The sequence below is a fragment of the Prionailurus bengalensis genome, chromosome B2, assembly GCF_016509475.1.
Source record: "Prionailurus bengalensis isolate Pbe53 chromosome B2, Fcat_Pben_1.1_paternal_pri, whole genome shotgun sequence".
Classification (NCBI taxonomy): Eukaryota; Metazoa; Chordata; class Mammalia; order Carnivora; family Felidae; genus Prionailurus; species Prionailurus bengalensis.
Window position 1 is genome coordinate 37350551 of NC_057349.1, and position 23657 is coordinate 37374207.

General features: G+C 43.7%; 1 protein-coding gene across 2 annotated transcripts in view; it reads right to left on the bottom strand.

Moving 5' to 3' along the window:
* Nucleotides 1-23657, bottom strand: part of KIF6 (kinesin family member 6) — a 387728-nt gene that overhangs the window by 72786 nt on the left and 291285 nt on the right. For both annotated transcript variants that reach the window (XM_043591311.1, XM_043591310.1), the window contains one exon: nt 16282-16337. In XM_043591311.1, the coding sequence (XP_043447246.1) occupies nt 16282-16337 (56 nt within the window). The remainder of the gene's footprint in view (nt 1-16281; nt 16338-23657) is intronic.

A 23657-nucleotide genomic window follows, 5' to 3' on the forward strand; every position in this document is an offset into this window, starting at 1 on the left:
TTTCTTCTTTGAGTTGAAATTTTTTTGGTTTTTACCTATGCCAAGGAATTTTCAATATTATCCTTAACATTTTCAGGGTCTTGTTTAAATTCTAAGAAGACTACTAGTCTTTGGTTGTTTATTTGTTTTAGCAGACAATCAGCCTGGTTAGGGTCAGGTCACCAATTCCAATGTCTTCTTTGGGCTGTGGTTCCAGTGTCAGCAGTGTTTTTGAAAGCCCATTTGGCCCATGTGTGTGCCACTCAGTGGCCAGTATAGGACCTGGGTATTGGTCTACCTTATGGCAGGATTGGCAGAGCCTTTGATATGTTCTTCGGAATTATGCACCATTAGCTTGAAAGTAAGGGGCTTGTGTAAACAACTTAATGGAATCCCTGTTTTGATCTCCCTCCTCTCTGGGATCTGCCTGACACAGTATGACTCCTTGAGGCCCACTCCTGGACTCCTCAATTCTGCCATGCAATTCTCATGATTATGTCTACACTTGGGACCAAGTGGTGGGAGGATGGAGAGAGGAAAAAGCAATGGGGAGTCTTTTCATTTTTTGGCACCACAGCTCCTGTGTTCAAAGCAAAGGAGTCTCTCTCCACCAGAATTTTAGGCTTCTGTTTGTCTGCTTCTGCTGTCACTGCCACCAGAGGATTTTCTGGGAGTGACAACTTGATGGTACTTTGGATTCTGGTCTGCTTCCCTAAGTTGCTTTCTACCACTTATTTTTCAGAGTTCTTAGCTAGCTGCCCCATGCATTCTGTCCATGGTTTACAGTTGCTTCCAGTGGGAAAGACAAGACAGAGTGTGGTTATTCCACCTTCCCCAGAACTGGAACCTCACACTATGTTTTATTCTAGGCAAGTGTTCATCTCACTGGCCAGTTGAACAGTTAGGTCTGAAAAGTCTCAGCTATAACATTTGCTTCATTTCCCTTTCTCATCATATGGGCAGACTCAATCTTCCTCTTTCACCCAGTTCATTAGCCAAGTCTATTTATATTGTGCTTAATTCTTTATCACTCCTCAGACATTTGTGCCTCCATGATCCTTGGACCTACCCACTAGGCCAATTCTCAAACACAGAATCTTTCCATTACCTCTCCCACCTCTGGAGCACTATAGATCTGTCTCACATCAGATTCACATTACAGAAATTCTAATAGCCTAAATTGGGTGATGTACACAATACTTACTATATTCATCTGATGTATTTGTCATTCTAAATTGTGTAATCTTAAGCCATTTTCATTAAACTCAGGAACAAGATCAGAGAGGGTGTTAGTGCTAGCTAATAGTGATTCAGAGGCTCTAATGAATACAATAAGACAATAAAATTAAATACTAAGTGCAAATACTGGAAAACAATTTTTCTTTTGTGATGAATGTGATTGCATTTCTGGAAGACTCAAGAAACTATAGCAAGAAAAAGCCCATTAAAATTAAAATGAGAATTTGGTAAGATGATTAGGTATAGGAAAATATTTTTTAAAAATAGATTTTTCTACCTCAGGAAATAGAAGAATATTTCATTCACAAAAGCAACAAAGAATATAATATACTTAGGAAGAAATCCTCCTCCTTGGACTCTTATTCCAAGGACTGGCAAACTGGGGCTGGAAGGCCAATCTGTCCTGAGGTCTGTTTTTGTATGGCTTTGGACTGAGAGATAAGAATGATTTTTAGATTTTTATAGGATTGTGAAGAAGAAGAAGAAGAAGAAGAAGCAGCAGCAGCAACAAAGACCATGCAAAGCCCACAAAATCTAAAATATTTACTATCTGGTCCCTTACAAGAAGTTTCCATAGAAGTAAAAGCCCCAATGTATAAGGATATACATGCATACTGCAGCATATTTTATGCAGCAGAAAAATGGAAATAAAGGAATACCTGTCAACTGGAAAATGATGGAATATATTAAGCTTCAGCCATTCTGTAGAATATTAGGCGGCCATTAAAAGGAATAAAATATAGCCATATATGAAATTTATATATGTGAAATTCAAGATGCAGTAATAAGTGGGATACAGAGAAATTGTATATGATTATTTTTATCTTTTTTTTTGTAAGACAAGCAACCCAATCCCCCATATAAATAAGTGAATGTTAACATAAGTATATGACTATGGAGAAAGAATTCTGAATGTTAGATTAAGGGGCATGAACATTTTTTTGTTTGGCAATGGGCAGGCCTCAGAGGTTTATGAGTAGGAGTGAGGAGGAGAGAGATGGTCGGGAGCTGTGGTTTAGAGATATGAAACTTTATAATGCAATCTTTACTACTTATTGCCTGGAATTCTAATATAAAGGTGACCAACTTCCTATTGGTAGAAGACTGCCAAATCTGCTCTTTGTCTCACCACCAAACCTTCCCCCAGTGAATTTCTTGTTTAGAATCAGTGTCTGTGGGTTGTTCTTTAGCATTTGAACAGCTTTGTGGCTTTGGCAGCAGTTTGACTCAACCCTGACTATCAACTCCTCCCTCTGCTGCAACCCATCTTCTCCCCTCCAAGTGACAATAGCAGAAAGGTATTGCCATTACTGTCCTGTTGACGACTGCCTGCCGGGGAGGTCCCCATCACTCACTGATTAGTGGCTGTTAGGCCAAAGGCCTCTCCAATTCAGCTCTGCCCCCCTGTGGATATGGTATATAGCCTCCTGGATGTTGGATCCCGTTTTGCATATGACATTGCCTCCCTCATGGGACCTAATAAGGCTTTTGTTCTAGTTATTTCTCTGGGGGTGAAGTAAAGCTAAACCCTTCCTGACTCCTCTCCATGACATATTTTCCCCTTTCTCCAAGGGTGTATTTACTTTTGCAGGAATATATCATTTCATAACTTTCAAACATAGACTTGACCTTGCTTTAGGTTATTGGTACAGACAATTAATAAAATTCATGTCTTTGATGTCCCTTGTCTATAAAGTTTACTTGGTACATTACCCATTTCTGTAATCATTCCTTAACTATGTGCTCTTGTCTTCCAACAGAAGGGAGTACCCAACGAGCCTAGTATTTGCTAATGAGTTGCTAGGTACTGCTATATTCCAATTATTTATTACGAGGTTTTCTGGACTTCAGCATCATCTCAACATGTGTTTATAAGTTGTTTTGCAAAATACAATTAAATTTTAAAGATATTCAGGCATCATTAAAGACGTCTCCAGTAAAGATTAAATTAATAAAATCAGTCTTTGCCTCATTACAAAGCTTATGTCTTCAGCAGTAAAATCACCAGACTTGTGGTCTGGTAAAAGATTTAACCATCTGTGTGCAGGAGTCATGTACTCGTGTAGTAGCCAGTGGCTACAAGACAAATGATCTGAAATTATCATATCCAGTTTTGGTCCATATATGTTTGGTGAGGGCTGTGCAGTGCGACCACGGTTACCCTGGATATCTTCTTTGGGGGCAGTGCTATAGTGAAGCAGGGTGGATAACTCCTACTTACGGACAACTTCCAAAAAAAAAGAAGAGCAGACAAACCAGTCTTATCCAAGGCAATTTTTAAAAATTAGAGAAAAGCAACTGTCCTAGAGTTCTTCTTCCAAAAATCTTAAGAGAAAATGAAAACCAAGTGGCAGACTGGAAGAAAACATCTGCTATGTACTGAATAGACAAAGGCCCGATATCCAGAGGACACAAAGAACTCCTACAAATCAAAAAGAGCAATTCAAACCAACCAATGGGCAAAAGATGCGAAACACATGAAAAAGCGTTCAATCCCACCAGCTGTCAGGGAAATGCAAATTATGATAATGAAATAGCATTTTTTTTGCTCTCCAACTGGCAAAACCTAAAATGACTGATATTATCATGGAATAAGCAAGGGTTCAGGGAATGGGTGCTGTTGCACATGGATGGGAATACAAACTAATGAAACCCTTTTGGGAAGGCAACTGGGGAATACTCATTAAAATTAAATATACACATCGACTGTTGTTTCCCCCAATTCTACTTCTAGGCATCTAACTCAAAGAAACACTCACATTTGTACACAAAAATGCATGCATTGCTTGTGGCAGGGGGTAAAAAATGAAATGTCTGTTACAAGGAAGTGGTTAAATAGATCATGGTTTATTGATACTTTAAAATGCCTATCAACAGTGGTGAACAGTAGATCCATACTCACTGTGACATGAGAAAAGCAAGGTGCCGAATAACATGTACGTTATGGTCTCATTTATGCAACAAGCAGGGTATCTTCTTATGTGTCTGCTGGCTGGCTGGCTGTGTGTGTGTGTATGTATATATGCATGTATGTATCTATATATCTGTCTATATATCTCTATCTATCTAAAAATGCACAGAAGTAGGGGAAGAACATGCATCAAATTGTTGAAAGTGGTTACTCCTTTCTGGGAAGGGAGCATAATTGGTACAGGGAGAGGAAATTAAGAGACTCTTACATTTTGATATGTATATTTAAATAATGTTGTATTTGAAATTCTACAATGAAACTGCACCCAGGAATCACATGTGCAGTTAAAGAGAGGCAGAAATTAAGCATCCAAAGCATTTATTTCCTTCCTTCTTTCCTTCCTTCCTTCCTTCCTTCCTTCCTTCCTTCCTTCCTTCCTTCCAAGTTGGCAGTGCAGAGCCCAACATGGGGCTCAAACCCACGAAACTGTGAGATCAAGACCTGAGCCAAAACCAAGAGTCAGATACTTAACCGACTGAGACACCCAGGTGCCCCAAACTTATACTTTTCTAAACTCCAGATCAGGAGAGAGAGCCTAGGAAGGCAGACCTGTCCTCTCCTGGCTGACTTAGCCCTTTTCCACTTCCTGCCAACCTCTTGGCCTCCTACCTTTATTACATTGCTGGAAGTAAAGAGACGGGTAAAGGCTTTCTTCACTGGCTCCTTTTCCTTCTTTTTGTCATCATCTTGGACTCAGACAGAACACGTGACCTTCCCAGGCACTTACACAGCAGGGTCCTAACACCTACTTAGTTGAGTTGTGAATTCTCCTGCCATCCAAGGGCATTGACCTTGGAGCGCAACAGAAACTGGTTCCAGCCTGGGCTTTACCCTTTGCTAGTGGTGTACTGTTCAGCATGTTTAGTAACTTCCCCAGGCCTCGGCTTCTTATCTATATTAACAGGACGAAAATAGTATCTCTACCAAAGTTAGTTATTATTATTATTATAGTGAGGACTCCACCTCTTTGACTCTTGCTGGCCCAGAGTCTGTGCTTGGACACACAATGGCTGACCTTGAGCTTCTCTGTTTACTCCCAGTCCTTTCAGACAACCCCAATCTGTCCAAACATTGACACCAAACTTTGGGGAGTCCTGGTGGTGCTCCCACTCACCCTGCCTGTGGCTGTCCTTTCAGCTTTGCTCAGGCAGCTGCCCAGAGTCCTGCAGTTACCGTTTTCCCCACACAGACTGCCGGGGCTGGACTTTTGTTCATGAGATGCCTGATTAGTGATGCGGTCTGAACTGTGCTTGGGAACATCTCTGCTTTTTCCATGTTGTCCAACAGCGGACATCTGCCCACCGGAAGGGGAATGTGGAGTCCCTGTGGAGGGGCAGATGTTTCTGCATGGTATCTGATCCCCCCTCCTCTGCAGGTCTGTGCTTTAACAGGCACATCTTGCCGTGGAGCTGCACATGCAATTGTTGGTCCCCATCAGGTAACTTGTGGTCAGACTGTTAGGGAGTGGGGCTGGCCCGCAGGGTTGGGTTACTACATGAAGCCAAAAGCAAACCGAGGCTGTCTCCACCCTGAACGGAATGACCATTGTGGGAGAGGGATATTCACACCCTTGTGTGTCCTCTGCTTTTGAAAGCTATCGCTGGTTTTCAGCGGGGAACTCATCAGCATTTTCGGGGTCGTTGACAGCAGACACAGCAAACTCTCTGCTATTTTCAGCTCTTCCCTGCGCAGCCTCATTGACAAAGCCCCTATCCACTTCTACCCCAGCTACAGTGTGATTCCTCCTTTTGAATCAGTATAAGATAATGAAATATGCTTTTCCTCCTTAGAGGTGAAACAACACAGTACCATCTATCTTTCCCTGGTGGATCAGGAAGGTGAACCGGCTCATGCTGCTGTGTCGAAAGACAAGACCGTCTCCTTCCCTTCACAGAGTGTGGGGAGGGCCCTCAGCCTGCCGGGACCACCCACTTACAGACATGCATCTGTTATTCCTCATCCATTAGCTTCCGGGTTTACATAAAAGTTGGTACTTTTCTGCAGGGTTCTTCTGATATCCAGATAACAGTATCTGCTGGCAAAGTTATTTCTGAAATACTTGTACGGAAATTATCATGTCCAGGATGTACATCGGAGCTATGATGAGATTAGATGCATTAGCTGCCTTCTGAAAATCTGAAATGACTCTTCTATGAAGGGAAGAAATTTTATTCTAAGGCATTTCATTAAACCAAATAGGTGTTGGGAAAATTGGCTCTTTGCAAAAGATTCAACTTACAGCCTCAGCTGATGCCATATTCCACAATAAATCCTAATTGAGTTCAGTATGAAAAATAGACAATAAAAACTGTAAGAAAATTTAGAAAGCTTTAAACAAATACTCGGGAATGAACAACTCATCGTTATCATTGTTCCAATGACCCTTTCCAAGTACAAAAGCAATGAAGGAAGTCATAAAAGGAAAGATCAGTGGCTTTGACTACATAAAAATAACAAAATAAAACCCTAAATATTATAACACACTTTACAAAGATTAGTCACTGTTTCTGTTGGTAAAACACAGGCAAAATGGCACACTGCTTTCTTTAGAAACTGGAAATAAAGGAATTGATATAACCTTATAAGAGTTGGAACTAGCAAAAATCTTTACACAGCTCTCTGTGAGATAAAGCCAAGGGGATACAGGATGTCAATCACTGCACCTGTTCTACCCATCCTCCTTTTAAAAGAGAAACCCCTCCTGTCACACTGCTGCCCAGGTGGCCACTTTCTGAAACACAAGACCTCTGTTCCTCCCTGCCTGCCTGAACCAGGGGTAGGTTTCTGACCTAAAGACAGCACATTCTTAAGCTGGCCAGCAGCTGCTGTCCTTGAGGCCTAGAAAAGATGTATTGGGTCACTCCAGTTTTCTTTCTTGTAACTTTGAGCTCAGAAATAAGCAAATAAGTAGCTCATTAACCTTGAGGACAGAGAGTTAAAGGATGCTTTCAGGAATAGCTGGGGCCAGAGCAAACCAAAGGCATGGGCAAGGGGGTCCTAGGCTCAGCAGGATGAGCAGCTTACAAGAGCAAGCATGCACAGAGGGGGCCAGAGCCCCTGAGGGAGGCAGGAGGAAGGGGTCCTGGGCTTTGGAGACACCGTGACTCCTGATGGTCCCCCGGGTCCTGGCTCTGGCTCTCATTTCAGCTTGAGGGGTCTCAGATATCATCACTGTGTATTGATGAGAGTTTTGCATCCTAAGCCTGAGGTAGCTCAACTGGGTTTCTATTTCTGAAAATAGAAAGAGCCAAACTAAATGTGATTATTTCTATGACCTAAAACACTATTCAAACTGATGTGGGTTTCATCATCGAGAGGCAGGAATGGGAAATCATTACAGTAAGTAGAAACCTAACAAATGGTATCTTATCGTTTGCGAAGAAAAGGCTATAATGCACAGAGGGGGGCTGGTCATCCTGGAGACCAACTGTAATGGCTGCAGGGATATTTGCTCCTGTGGGCAATGGACACCCTGTAAGGCTTTGGCACTGCTGTGAGAACCTATCTCTCAAAGCTCTTTTCTTCGTTGTGATTCTCTTTGTGCTTAGGGATGCCTATTTGCCAACCTTCCAAAAACTAATCTATTTTGTTTCTTAAGAGAAGATGCCCCGGATGGAGGCAGTTTAAGAGTTCCTATCTACAGGGGCTCCCGGGTGGCTCAGTTGGTTAAGTTTTTGAGTCTTGCTTGATTCAGCTTAGGTCATGATCTCATGGTTTGTAAGATCAAGCCCTGCATTGGGTTCTGTGCTGACAATGCGGAGCTGCTTGAGATTCTCTCTCTCCTCTCTCTCTCTTCCTCTCCTCTGCTCATGCGCTCTCTCTCTCTCAAAAATAAATAAATGCATTTAAAGGGAAAAAGAGTTCCTGTCTATAAAGGAACATCCTCCATGATAAATTTAAAAATTGCTTCTCTGGTTTACAGTGAGTTTGACTGGCATGTTTTTTCCTGAATCCATCCAGACAGAGCCAGATCCTGGACCCTGGTTCATTTACCAAGGTGAGACCACTTTGTCAGGACTCTGGGAAAGCAGCCATCCATCTTTTTTGGCTGTCAGTCCAAACAAATCATGGCTTCCTTCTTATACATGACAATTATTAGTGTCACCTCTTGTCATTTAATACACTCTACAGCCTTCTGACTTGCTCAAATCATTTTTTGTTTGTTTGATCTCCAAACTCTGACAGCAAAGCACTCAATCAATTCCGGGAAGCCATCATACATACTGGTTATGGGCTGTCACTCAGATAACTGCATGTCTTGGAGTTTTAATGCTCCAAATTGTGACAGAAGGGACCTTGAGAACTCAGCTTTGCTCTTTTTGTTTCTAGATGCCAAGAGTTATCTCACAGAGATGCCTATCAATCCTGCTTTGAAAGATTCCTAGGGTCCCTTTCCATTTAATTACCTTTTGGACACAATGTTTTTGCACATGATTAGCAGTATTTTCAATACACCTGAAAACTATTTTTTCCTTTTTGAGTCTCTTTAAAGATGAATTACAATTTATTGGTCACTGTGCATGACATCACATCATATACAGTCAGTCTGCTTATAAATGTGTTCCCTTGGCAGAAACCAGTGTCATGCGGCAGCTGCATTTGCTCACAAAGGATATTTTCTCTAGTAAGTTAAAGTCTTGCACCCTCAAGAAGAAGTCACCAAATATAATGTCAGCTTGCAGAGCTGAGCCCAGTTGGCTGTGGAGAGAAGCAGAGGGCTGTACACAGTCCCCTTCTCCCCACATTCCTTCTCTTGGTCCAGTGTGGCCAGTGCTCCTGGGTAAAAGAAAGGGGTTTATTGTATGGCTCTTCTCATCCTTGAGCGTGTTATTCGCATTTCTGTAACTCAGCGCCTCAACACTTCCTTATGCACTCTTCTATCACGAAGCCTCAAATTAGCAAAAAAAATATTTGATGTTTTCTTTTTTAATGTTTTTTCCCATGAGTGGGGGAGGGGCACAGAGAGAGGGAGACAGAGGATCCAAAGCAGGTTCAGTGCTGACAGCAGAGAACCTTGAATTCAGGAACCGTTGAGACCATGACCTTGGCCAAAGTCACATGCTTAATGGACTGAGCCACCCAGGTGCCCCCAAAACCTGATGTTTTAGAGAGTGTTTCCCTGTATGTGTTAGGAATTTAACATTTCTTCCTATTTATATCATTTTTTAAAATTAGGATTGTAATTGGTTTTGTTAGAGCTACAGTTATAGAGTTGCATGGGTTTTGAGAGAGTTTCCCAATCTCAATTTTCTTACTATCCCTATTATTTTTTAGAATGTAATTGTGCATTTCTTCCATTATAGCAGAAGCACCCAAAACTTAAAACCAGTTTTTAAGTTCCCCATGCACAGCTTTCTGTTTTATAGGATAAATTACTTTAACTGTTATCTTTTCTCATAGGACCTCCAAATCATTCCTTTACAGATGTCTTTTTGTTTCAACCCACAGACAAATTTCTGAAAAGGTCTGTAATGAACGTGGTTGTTGGGTGCCCTGCATTTCTCCCTTTGGAAAGATAACTCTTCAATTGGGTTCAGTTTATGTGGTGCAGGCGGCAGATTAAGCCCCAGCCTGAGGAATGGGCACAGCATCTAGGCCCAGCCAAAGTGTTTCATTCCCCTTGGACAGAGGGATTGCTTTAGAGATGGGCACATGGCTTAAGCCAGGCTAAGCATCCTCCCTTCAGGGACTTTTGCCAGCCTTGTGGGGAAAGATCCCATTTACTGGGATTATGAATTCCACAGACCATGTAAACTGAGAGCTTTCAGAGGTACTTTGTCACTAAATGGGGTGAGGCCGTCAGGGAACTTAGTCAAGTAGCACTGAGAGATGGAAGGAGGGGTAGGGAGAGGAGGAGAAAAAGGAAAAAGAGGAGGAGGAGGAGGAAGAGGAGGGGGAGGAGGAGGATGAGGACGGAGAGGACGAGGAGGATGAGGAGGAGGGAGAGAAGGGTACATGTGAAAGCAGCTGTATTCCTTCGACTTCTGGGTTACACAAGACAGTAAATTTCCTTTTATGCTTATAGCCAAACATACTGGCCAATACAAACTGAGCACAGATTAACTGAATTTTTTTGATAAGTGTGTTAAAAAAATCACATGAACACTCGAATTCACAGAGCTTGTTATTTAAAATAAACATGTGGTGGGGGCACCTGGGTGGCTCAGTCGGTTAAGCGTCTGACTCTTGATTTTGGCTCCGGTCATGATCTCACAGTTCCTGAGTTTGAGCCCCACACCGTGCTCTGCGGAGCCTGCTTAGACATCTCTCTCTCTCCCTCTCTCTGTGCCCCTCTCCTGCTCACAAGCTCTCTCTCTCAAAATAAATAAATAAACTTAAAAAAATTATAAAATAAACATGTGATGAATTGTTTAATAAAGCCAAAAATCTACTCTGTAACTTTTTAGTCATTACTTTAGCTGCTTTTTCTGAACCATCTCTCTTCTCATACAGAAAAGGCAATGTGCATATGGAAATACTGGGCAGAGTGAGTCTTGGCTTCTGCATTTCTTAGCTTTGAGAATATAGTATTTTTCCACTTTATGGTAACACGTTTTTATTTTGTGGTCACTGATGACTCCTATGCCTGCCCTTAATTGGGCTTTCTGTAGTCCTTATTGGTGCGGGTTTTGGTACTTAGGCATAAGTGCTTCGTGACCCCCATTCCTACTAAACCTCATCTAAGTTAATGATTTGAATTCTCTCATGTTTTCTGAAGCATCTCTAAACCCACTCAGTTGGAATTGTACGGAGCCTGAAAATACAATCCTGCTATTCTATTTTCCGAACCATTGAAGATGATGGTTGAAACCCATGTGGGACACTGAATCCTACCAGAGCTGCTTCAAGTCCACAGTGTATCTTTCTGCAAACCAGAAAAAATCATCCCTTCCTAAGGGCAGACGTAACCCTGGGCTGGTGCATATGGAAATGAGAGCAAGGCTGGGTTTCACCCCACTGGCCCCTGCAACTAAGCCCCAATATGTACTAGATGACCTATCATTAATCATGTTACAAAGACCCTTTTAATCTTCTTGGGCTGTGTGTGCATGAGCTAGGGTGTTGTTTGAACCTTTCATTGGGCACACTGGATAAAGGCCAAAGATTCAGGAAAACTGAGTAACAGCTGAGTGAAATTTCAAATGTGGAAGAAAAATTTAAAGTCAGAGAAATCTGAATTTATGGAAATATGAAACTGTATTTAAAGGTTTTTGAGTGGGGAGTGCCTGGGTGACGCAGTTGGTTAACATTCGACTCTTGGTTTTGGCTCAGGTCATGATCTTGGAGTTCATGAGTTTGAGCCCCATGTCAGCGTCTGTGCTACCAGTGCAGAACCTGTTTGGGATTCTCTCTCTCCCTCTCTCTTTGCCCTTTCCCTGCTATCACTTTCTTAAAATAAATAAATAAATACACTTTAAAAAGTTAAATAAAAGTTTTGAAGTTGGACAGAAATGGAATTTAATTCCAACTTGGTCACTTAGCAGGCAACCTCACTGAAACTCCAATTTTTAAAATCCACAAAATAATGATAATTCACTAGAATTTCACAGACTAGACTACCTCAATATTAAGACTCTTCTTCATTCCAGAAGTTTGTAAAATGTGAAAAAAAATGGCCAGGTGGGACGGCCAAATGTATCTTGATTTCAGAGGTGTTAAGACTAAAAACTGTGGTCTAGAATATACAATATATGGTAATACCCCTGCCCCCCTTATGGGTAATGGCTCTTCTTTGAAAGGATTAAAGGAGATAGCATATGTCATGTTCTCGGCATAGCACAGTCAGTGCTCAATAAAAGGTGGAAGCTGTTGTTGGGGTGATTGTTAATCGGAGCTAGTGTCAATGAGTAACAAAAGAATACACTTAATTCAGGTCTTCAGAATCTAGCAGAATGACCTGGATGTCATCTTTCCCCTACTCCCAGATAAGACACTAGAAGCCAACATGCACCAATAGGTCTAGAAGTAAACCTCAAGAGAAGATCAAAGCACAGAAAATGCACACAACTGAAAATCTTCCTATTTGTTCTGCTGATGGAGACCCAGATCTGAGGAATGATTTTCCCAATGTCCAAACGTATAAGAGAAATGTTTAAAATTTTTTAAAATGTTTATTTATGTTTGAAAGAGAGAGAGAAAGAGCAGAGGAGGAGCAGAGAGACAGGGAGACACAGAATCTGAAGCAGGCTCCAGGCTCTGAGCTGTCAGCACAGAGCCTGACTTGGGGCTTGAACCCACAAGTTGTGAGATCATAACCTGGGCTGAAGTCAGGTGCTTAACTGACTGAGCCACTCAGGTGCCCTGAGAAATGTTTTTTTTAAGAGTGTTGTTCAAATGGTGGGTTGGGGTCCTTTGAATTTGTAGTACAAGAAAAACCTTCCGGAGTGTTTTGTTAGTTTTCTAGTGTTTGGTTTTTCCCCTTACCTCCCGCTATAGCTACTTCTATTACATTTCCTATGATTTCTGAATTGACTTCTGATTGGCTTACTAGTGAAAACCCTTCTGTGCAGCATCCGGTGACATTAGTTTTCATTTAGGCCTGGAGAGGTCAGTAGAGGATGAAGAGGTGCGAAGAGGTGCCAAGAGGTGCCAGTCAAATTCTTTCACCTGCCTCCAAAGCAGCTGGTTCCTAGACTGGTCTCGGAGTGGGACTTCTGCCAAAGAACAGCCCTTCAATTGTTTCTTGTTGCCAGAGACAATGCTGCCAATCATAGAACACGGACATAGAAGAACGAATTCCAGAATTCTAGTAAGTGAGAAATGGCCTGGTTGATGCCACTGCTTCTAACACAGTCTCATTCTTTCCCCACAGTTTGGGCTCAGTAGCATTTTTAGAGATAGGATGAATGGAAGCAGGGTGTATGTGAATGTTTAAATGCACAGCCCATGTGATGAAAAGCAGTCTAATGCTCTTGTGTATGGGACAGGGAAATACAGTGAAGATAGCTCTCCTACACCAACAAAGACTCTACCTTTTTTCAGGGAGATCTTAAATTGGCTATTTCTTCCATTTCTGATTTCAACTGATTCAACATCAGAATTGATGCAAATGGTGTACAGAGAAGGACAGAAAAAGACTTGGTGGCAAGAGTGTATCTACCTAGTTTGGGGTGGCTTATTATAAGAAAAGGAAATAATATGGAGGTTTTGGTTGACTTATGCCATGTAAAAATTGGATATTATGTGTTTACAGCTGAATTGCTAGCCTCCAAGAATTTTGATGATGAAACTTGAGTGGTAGTTCTTGATTACAATGTCAGAGAAAACCAGATTACCCAGGAAGACAACCTAAACGTGACACATGGGCTGGTCAATCTGTAGTTCACAAATACAGCTTTCATTTCCTCTCTGCAGGCCAATTCCATGTGCACTCCACAGCATCCCATTCCTGCCCTGGGGTCCAGAAGCAGGATGTGGCACAGTTTGGGCGTGGAGCTGAGTCACCATCCCACGCATGTGATGGTACATCTGTGCCAAGCTCCCACCTCCTGACTCTTACATTCACTAAGTCTAAGATTCCAGTCAGTGGGGACTGAAAACTCCACTTGATTTAATTTCTCCCTAGGAAAAATGCACTTAGAAAGGTCATTAATATCCTGAAACGTTTCCTTCAATACTGCCTTGGAGATTTTAAATTTAAATGTGTGTACAAGTTCCACGTTATACTTCCTTAATCTTAACCTTGTCAGAACATGCAGTAATGACCCCATGGTGGGCTACTTTTGGAGTTAAGCACCATGAGAGCTGGTTCAGTAATGAGGCTGAGTCTCAGTGATCTACTCACTGGGACCCCCTTGGATCAAGAACACATTTGGAAGATGGGTGGCCAGGGGATGGGTCTTAGTCTGCTCTTTGCATAAAGTAAAGTAAGAGTGACACTGGCTTTATTAGCACCACTAAACTACCACTTTATTGGTAGCAGTGAATACTTGAATCTCAACATTGGTATGAGCTCTGCTTGTTATGATCCAGAAAAAAAACAAAGGTCCACTTGCCCAAGGTTTCTGCTAGCATATCTGGACCCTTTGTGTGTTCAGATCATCCTCTCTGAGAGATGAATTACAGCCATAGGGCAGCCTCTGACTTGCCTCCTCTTGAGGGGCAAACTGGATCCATGAACATATGATACTGGACCAAAATTATGGAGAATTCAGAATTATTTGTGATAACAACCTGTACTCAGAGTGAAAAATTATATTAGTGTAGGTCATTGGTGTCTTTCATCATGAGTCTATTTCATTAGTGTTGGAATGAACACTTTGGTTTTACTTTGGTTTAGTGAGTTAGATATTTTTCAAGAGCAAAACTTTGTATTACTTTTGGGGGAAGAAGCAGTTTATAAAAGGTCTTTCCCTCTTATGTCTCCAGGGGTGAAAACAGACCACTGGGTTCTTTGAGTCCCACAAGACTGACGAGTTGGCCCTGGATATGCTGAGGTCTGCTCCCCCTCCATTCCTTTCAGGCCACCCAGCTGGGTGGGCCAGCAGAGCCCTGCTTCTGGGACCAGGCTGTGCCCCAGCAGGGTCTGCTTTGCTTGAAGTCCTGGCCCTGTTGAGGGGCACTCATCTAGAACCAATTTCCTTATTGTTTTGGCCACTGACCCCTCTGAGAATCAGATAAACTAGGGATATTTTCTCCAGAAAAATGTATGTACCCTTAATGCCCAGTTTTTTCATGTAGTTTCAGGCATTTGGGAATCCAGGTCAAGAAAGAAGTGTGTAACCTTTTTTTCTTGCCAGGGATCCTTCTGGCAGTCTGATGAAGCTATGGACCCTCTTTCAGAATGATAATTTTTAGGGTGCATAAAATAAAAAACTTTGGATTTTAAGAGAAATCAGTTATACCTGAAATAGTTATCAAAATTTTTTAAATTTTTGTGATACAAAAATATCAATATGATATGCTTTTATATAAATGCATGGAATTAAAAGATCTAATGGTGAGTCTAATAACTACCATAATTTTGAAGTACTGATGAGCATAAAAGATATTTTATGATATCTGCCACACTGCAATTCTACTGGTAGTAGGTGTTGCTGGTCCTACTGGGCTTGGCTGCCTACAACATCACTGTCACTGAAAGTATAGCTAAATTGCAGTTAGAGTTTGGTGAAAGCAAAGGCTCATTCCGCCTCATCTCCCTCCCCCATCAGGTTGAGAACTCCTGAGACTCTAGAGATTTTCTGCATGGTGCTGGGCATGGCTCAGGGCCTGGCTGCCTCAGGTTGTAGAGGAGAACATAAGCCTCCTGTTTGGTGACTGAGTGCCCAAGGCCATTGTAATTTTCCATATTCTGTAGGAAAAGCTAAAGGGAACACTCACGGCAGCTTCTGTCCTCACTTATGGGGGAAGGGAGGTGGAGACAAGAGAGATGCAGGAAGTCAGCTGTGATCAGGGAGGTAACTTCTGCTTTCTCAAGCAGGAGGCAAAGGCACAAGGGGTCCCTCTCCAAGCTGTCTCAGCCAGGGAAATGGGTCCTTGGGTATCTTCTAGCTTGGGATGAAGGAAATATTTTCCTATCACTTTGATAAAAATACAGGGCACACTTTTATTGAGTTTGCCTCCTGCCATAACCTCATCTTTCCAGGAATTCTCACCTAAGTGGGGAGCCCTGCTGGACTGCTTGTGTCCTGGGAAGGCACAGAGACTCATTTTCCTTCTCTTCTTCCTACTGGCTTACTGAATGGTGCCAAAAAATGCACACCTGTGCCAAAAACACTAAGTCTAAGCTTGGGGCAAGGGGTGTAAAAGTTTCACAGCACTTGAAAATACAAAACATTACTGTAATCTTGCCATTATGACTAGTTGAGCTATTGTTAAGGAACACTAGGGAAAAGCAAAACTTTCTCATTGGGATTCTAGAGCTCAGGCCTGCATGAGGATGAAACATTCAAGTTCAAGATGAAAGAAAACACTTTTCCTGATGGATGGTAGGAGAGATGACAAACTTCCAAGGAAAGGCACTTTCAGAGTGGCTTCCTTGGCAGGGGTCTCTTGAAGCTAGGCTTCATGGTTATTTGGAGGCACATCATGACCTGATTTTCACCAGGAAAATGGTCTGTAAAGAGGCTTACACAATATCATCTGCTTACCAATTTTACTTCTTGTTTCATTTATACTTTCTCCCAGGGCCTTTGCTTCAGAAAATCTGGAGAGGACAAAAAAAAAAAAAAAAAAAAAAAAAAAAAGAATTTAACTTTTTCTGTTCATTTCAAATTATGCTTTAAAAATAATAGATTCCAGGGGCGCCTGGGTGGCGCAGTCGGTTAAGCGTCCGACTTCAGCCAGGTCACGATCTCGCGGTCCGTGAGTTCGAGCCCCGCGTCAGGCTCTGGGCTGATGGCTCAGAGCCTGGAGCCTGTTTCCCATTCTGTGTCTCCCTCTCTCTGACCCTCCCCTGTTCATGCTGTCTCTCCCTGTCTCAAAAATAAATAAAACGTTAAAAAAAAAAATTAAAAAAAAAAAGGGGCGCCTGGGTGGCGCAGTCGGTTAAGCATCGGACTTCAGCCAGGTCACGATCTCGCGCTCCGTGAGTTCGAGCCCCGCGTCAGGCTCTGGGCTGATGGCTCCGAGCCTGGAGCCTGTTTCCGATTCTGTGTCTCCCTCTCTCTCTGCCCCTCCCCCGTTCATGCTCTGTCTCTCTCTGTCCCAAAAATAAATAAACGTTGAAAAAAAAATTAAAAAATAAAATAAAATAAAAATAATAGATTCCAGAGAACTCTCTAAAATAATTTAAAATGTTATGGAAAGATATAAAATAGAATTTAAATAAATGATATATATTAGCATTAAAAATAGAGATAAAATTCATATTAATTACTGGTATCATGAATTTTTACTTCTCTATCCACCACGGAATTTTCATTTTCATATTCTGTAATTTATGACTTGCAATTTTGAGTGTTTTATGATGCAAAGGAACCAGAATAAAGCATGGCTGTAAGACTTTTGTATGCTGCTGTGTTCTATTCATCATAGTACCAAGATCCTATAGTTGTAGTCGAGAATGCATACTTACTATAACTTAAATAACATTTTTTTTTCTGAGTGTAAAGTAATAGATCAGAGGCTGGCAAAACTATAGCTGGTCATGAGACACATCCAGCCTACCACCTATTTCTGTAAATAAAGTTGTACTGGAACACAGCCACCAGCATTCATTTATATATTGTCTATGGATGATTTCATGTTGCACTGGCAGAGTTGAGTAGATGTGACAAAGACTGTACAGCCTGCAAAGCTAAAAATATTTACTAGCTGGTCCTTTACAGAGAAAGGTTTCTGACTCCTGTTATATGTGATGTTTAATCAGCTTTTGAAAATATGAAAAGAAGAAAAAAATCCCTAATAGCCCCTACCCAGAAATTAGCACATTTTGAGCTCCAGCCAGTTAAAAAAAATATTTTTTAATGTTTATTTATTTTTGAGAGGGGGGGGTGGTTAGGGGCAGAGAGAGAGAGGGAGACAGAGAATCTGAAGCAGGCTCCAGGATCTGAGCTGTCAGCACAACGCCTGATGTAGGGTTCGAACTCAAGAACCATGAGTTCATGACCTGAGCCGAAGTTGGACGCCCAGCCGATTGAACCACACACGTGCCCCTCCACCCAGTCTTTTTTATACTCAGTTTTGATATAGTTAAGATCATACCATGTATATGATTTTGTGCTTTGGTTATTTTTCACTTAGCAGTATAATATAAGTCCTTCCTCCTGATATTAGAAACTTGTCCATTATCTTTGATGGCTGTCTACTAGTCTACCAGGTGGTTGTGATGTTTTACTTAATGGTTCCTACATATTTTCCAACAAATATGCATGAGATGCCACTGAGAGCCCGACTTTGTGCTGGGGAAGTGGTATAGGACATGGCTGGCCTATGTGAGAAATATGCAGTCTGGTCCCCAGTACATGGCGGACCCTTAAGAAATGTCAGTCTTTCCCTTCTTTTCCTTTCTGCAGTGAAATTTAGGGGGGCAACGGAAAGTCTATGAAACAAATCTGCAATATGTGGCTACAGTAAATCATTATGCTATTGTGGTAACACTGGCCAAGCCAGTGGCGGGGCCTGTCTATGAGTGGAGAGTAGTCAGGAAAGCTTAATGTACAAGGTAGGATTGACCTGGCTTTTATAGATGCTATCCACCACCATGCTACATTAATTGTCAACAATGGGTCAACTTGATTTTAACTATCTCCTCTCTCCTCATTCTCTCCTCACCCCGCAAGTCTTCCTGGATCCTAGGAAATCCCAGATATCATGTTATTTTGTGTGTAAATATTTTGGTTGCATAGGATTTTGTTAGAGGAAGTGGGAAGAAGAGGACATTCAAGGCGGGGAACAATGCAAGCAGAGGCTAGAGTGCCACGGCGGCTCTGTGCTTGATGGAAAAGTATGAATTATGTCACTGCTATTTTCCAAGTCTGGCTGCTTGGCCTGTGACTGCAGACAGGAAGTTTCCACGGAAGGGAACTAAATTGTCTCTCAATGTTAGGTTTCTTGGGACTCCGCCCCAGCTCCCTTGTTAGGGTGTTTAGGCTCATCATAGATTATGCATGTGCTCTTTTCAGCTAGGGCCTGTCACCTTCTGGAGAGAAGTGCAGTCCCTTTCGATGTCATTCAGATGGAGTTCGGGTCAGCAAACATTCATAGAAGTCACCGTGCTGGGCCCTGTAGGCTTGCACTGGCCTTTGCCCACTGCGCAGACAGAATCTGAGGGGTGGTCCAGGCTGCTCAGAAGAGGAAGGCTATTTTCATCCTTCAAATTCTGCCAAGTGGAGGGCCTATAATTGTTTGACTGTTGGCTGTGTCCATCCCCAGCTCCTAGGATTCCACAGGGTTTGATAATCCTTCACTGCTCAGTGAGTGATTCCTCTTAGTGCCTGTTCCATAGAGTTCACTCACCCATTTAGAAGAGTATCGAGAATAAGGAAGATGCGAGAGGAGGGCTGGGAAGCTGATGAAATCCATGTCAGTTCTGGAGGAAACGGGAGTAAAAAAAGGGGAAGATACCCAGGCAAACAGGCAATCTCCACAGCAGCTGTTCAGAGGAGCCCTGAAGGGCCTGGGATGGAGCCCCCTGGCCTCGACAGTGCCCACATTTGTCCAGGAGGGCATCGGGGGGGGGCTGCTTCGTGCTGTGGTCGACCCACTCCAAAGAGCGGCCCTGTGCCAGGGCTTGGCAGACACTGTGGGGGAAGCCACGAGCTGTTCCAGTCTCTCCCCTGCAGCCCAGCGCAGAGCTAATAAGGACTTTCCCACTGAAGAGGTGTGGGCTGAGGGCTGTCCTGTCTGCATGAGGCCATTTTCCTTCCACTTTGCAGTTGTCACTGCTCCAGGCCACCCCACCCACCCACATGTGTTCCTGATCTCCAGCTGTCAAGACAAACTCTTGACTAAGAAAGCCCAACCCTGAGAAGAAGCGGGGGTGGGGGGAGTACACGAGAGGCAAGAGAGATGAGAAAGAAGTTGACCCCCCATTTCTGCCAAGTTCTTCCTTGCCCACCCGCATCTCCACACCTTCTCAGCCCAAGCCTCCCACAGCCCCACTGCCTCCCTTTCCTCTGGCCCCAGACTAAATGCTGATCAGCAGAAAGAGGAGCTCCCGACTCCCTCCTGACCCCAAAGAGGCACATTCCCATTAATGATGTGGCTCAGGGAACCAGCCTGTGTCCAAGGCAGCTGGAGCTGTGCTGACCTTCCCCAGGGCACGCTGCACCTCTGGACAACATCCTAAGCTCCTGCTCACTGGAGAGAAGGCCTGGCCTATGTCAGGGAGGCTGCTCCTTGGGCAGGGCCAGGGAGAAGGCTCGGTGACTCAACCTGTGAGCCCCTGAGGGTCTCCTCCTCCTGGCTGGAGGCATTCCTCTCCGGGAGTCGCTGGCTGCATGGTCCATTGTGCAAGGGCAGCGTCGCTGGGGGCCGTTCCAGTGTGGAGGCTGGCAGGCTGTTCTGTTTGCTGTGTAGAAAAATCTCTACCTCGGAGCAAGGCCTGGGCTTGGAAGGGGAAGGAATGCAGTCCTCTGACTGCTCTTTCATAAGCCTGGCTTCTCTTGACTCCCAGCCTTCACCAATCCCACAGCAGCCACCATGCGCCTGGCACCGTGCTGGACACTGTCCGCAGCGTACAAACCATTCTCCTTCTTGGCTTCCATGTCAGCCATGTCAGCAGCCGGCTGCTCCTTCTCTGTCCTCTTCTGCAGCTCTTCCTCAGATGCTGGGAATTGTCAGGGTTTTGTCTTGACCCTCTCCCCACATTACCTCTTCTCCCAGGGCACTCCACCACACCAGTGTCTTCTCTTGTCATCTCCACAGACAGCTCCCATATCTGCACCCCAGCCTCCTTTATTTCCTGACAAATGCATTCCAGGAACTGATCAGCCCCAACGAAAACCCCTCCCCTTCCTCCCACCTTTCCTCATCTCACTGCCGGGTACTGACACTCACCCAAGGGCTCCCGGCCAGGGACCTGCACCCCCTGCACTGCACTCCCCCCCACCTCTATAAGCACCTTCATACAATCCCAGAGTCCCACCCATTCCCATCTATTCCCCACAGTATTCCATCCAGCTTCATTCCTACTCTCCCTGCCCCAGAGAAGGGGTGGTCACATCACCATATTACCTCCAAAGGCTTGTGTGGTTCCCTGCATTCATGCTACCTGCCTTCCGGTCATTTCCCACATTTAAGCCTGAGTGAGTCTTCTTAAATGCAAGCCTGACCTTGTTATTATTTGTCCTGCTTACAACTCTTCAAGGGCTCCCCAGTGATGTCAGGACAAAATCCAAATTCCTTAACAGCGTTAACTAGACTCTTCATGCTCAGGTTGGTGAGGACTCTTCCAGAATCTTCTCTCACATCCCCTTGCCTTCCTAGGCTGGTCCAAATGGCCTCAGTTCCATCAAGTGTCACATGGGCTCACCTCAGGGCTCCTCCCTTTGCTTGGAACGTCTCTCTTCATCTGGCTAGTTTCTGCCTAATTACGCAGTTTCGCTGGAGACGTCTCTTCCTCTGGACAGCTTTTGAGGGCCATGAAAGTCTGCAACAATGTCACCCCACATGTTCCACAGCACCTTGAACTTCTGTCATCACAGGTGCACTGGATCAGAATTGCCTATCTGCTTGTTTTGTTCCCTTTTTCAATATTGTAAGCTTCCCGAGGATAGTGATCACATCTATTTAACACATACTTCTATCTCTGGAGCGTAGAACAGGGCACGTACTTAGTAAGCACTCTAGACCTAGCTGTAAAATACAAGGAGCAGCATGTGAGCAACACGTCACACATAGGCACTGTGTGCAATGTGGAGAGCACTGGGCTGGGGATCAGAGACTAGGACTCGAATGCCCTGCTGGATCTCAAGTTTCTTGTTTGCAAGATTAGGATGAGATGCCTCTCAGGGATGGCTTGATGTGTGAAGTACATGCATACAAACGTCCTTTGTAACTGAATTAGGACCACTGCCTGGCAGTGTAGGCACCCCCCTGTTGCGGGATCGACTGTGAGGTGGGATTGCATATTGGAAGCAGCAACTACAGACAGTAATGATGGGTATCATCTTCTCAGCAAATCAAAGGGTCAGAGAAGGGATCCTTTCAAGTCCATGGTCAAGGACACCTAAGACAGTTGCTAAGTTTCTCATCTTTAGGGGGAATGAAAAGGATAGGGGTTGAGGTACAATCTTATGTAACTTCCAAGACCAGCTCCTGGGAGAATTCCATCCTGCCCTTGGTGTGTGTCAGACACACATACATCATTGCTGGGGGAGCAGCTGAGGAGGCCTGGCACCTGGCTCTGCCCCAGGCAGTCAGAACCACAGATAATTTGCTGGGGACCATGGGCAGTAGCTGCTTTAACTTATGGGCTAAGGGGAGGAGCTGGTGTTCATAAGCGACTCGGTCTCCATAAGCCTCCACTGTCTATTGTCTGTCACGTCAGCTGGGCTGGTTTCTTCAGGTCAGTGTGGAAAATATGTCACTGGAGGACAAGGGGTTCCTATGACACCTTTCCTAGTTTTCTTGTCTAGGGCAATTAACTTAATATGTTGATTATTCACAGAGTGAATATCCAACACTCTTCCCTGCCAGAAAGGAAGAATGGGCCTGCATCTATGCCATTTCCCTCCTCTGTAGACCTGTCCCTGACATGGTACTTTGGCTGCCTCTGGTACGTTGCCATGAAGATCCACCTTTCATTTCCCTTAGGCTTTAAAAAAAACAAAACAAAACAAAACAAAACAAAACAAAAAAACAACAATATTTCTTTTTCTTATTCCATCTTGTTTCCCATCAAGATGGCGGTCCCTTCCGATCTTCATGGAGCTATTCCTTCCCTGAGTCTAGAGAAGCCTGCTGTCTAGCTTCTCCTGCTTCTAGGAAGGAGTTCTCGAGCAGTTTGCTTGCCTGCTAAGACTTCCCAAAGTCCATTTCAAAGTGCATTCTCAAGCCAAAGAAGTATTTTGAGTACTGTTTTTGTGGCCAGCACCATTTTAAAAACTGTGGGAAGGCTGAGAAGATTCGACTCTAATCTCTGCTCTCAGGGTTCATAATTCTAGCTCAGGAGACAAGGTGTAAATACAAAAAACAAATGGAAAAATAATAAAGGTTAAAATTGAAGTCTAATAGGAACCAGGGAACTCCTATTTGTCATGGATGTTATTTCCAGATGGTGCCACGAGATTTCTCTCCAGCCTGGGTCTAGTTTTCCTATTGGTTCTATTCTGTGCCCGAAGGATCCAACTGAGTGAAGGGGCGCTTTTCTTGGTTGAGTTCACATTATCATTGCCTTTGTTTCCAATTGCAGTTAATCTCCCCATTTATTTCTTCTTTTGTTATTTAATGGAACTCTGTGACTGAGGGATTCAGTTTGTCTCCAAGATCTGCCACAAAAGAAAGTCAGCTGTGTGGTGCCTGGGCGCTGGTGTTTGCTGACCATGGGGTCTCCAGCCTCTCTTCATATTATTATATACTATGAGGATGAGTCATGCCTGAAAAATGTTGTGATTTTCAATTGTAGTTGTCCTCCACTGAAAAATCCAGCTTCAGAGTTGGCTCGCACGCTCTAGTTCAGCAAAGGGTAAACATCCTATTAATGTGCCAATGTCTTGTTTCTGTTGTCACAGACAGGCAGCAGAACTGCCCCCCGCAGACCGGGGGCTAGGGCTAAGAGATGCTAGAAATTGCCTGGGAGGACAGCAAAGGGTCTAGGTAAGATGGGGAAGAAAATCTTTCTATGGAGTAACAGGGACGTGTATGTGACAGCTACTGCTCCACTCCTCCTTCAGCTCCAGCTCAACTCGCATTCTGGGTGATGAGGGATCAGAAAGGATCCAACAGTCCCTTCGTTTGGGCTCAGAAACTCGCTGCCATGGGTTAGAGAGGCTGAGCCAGCGCGAGGCTCATACGTGGGGGCGATCAGTCCCAAGCCTTTCTGGACTTTGCCAAGGTGACCTCCCAACATCGGAACCACTGA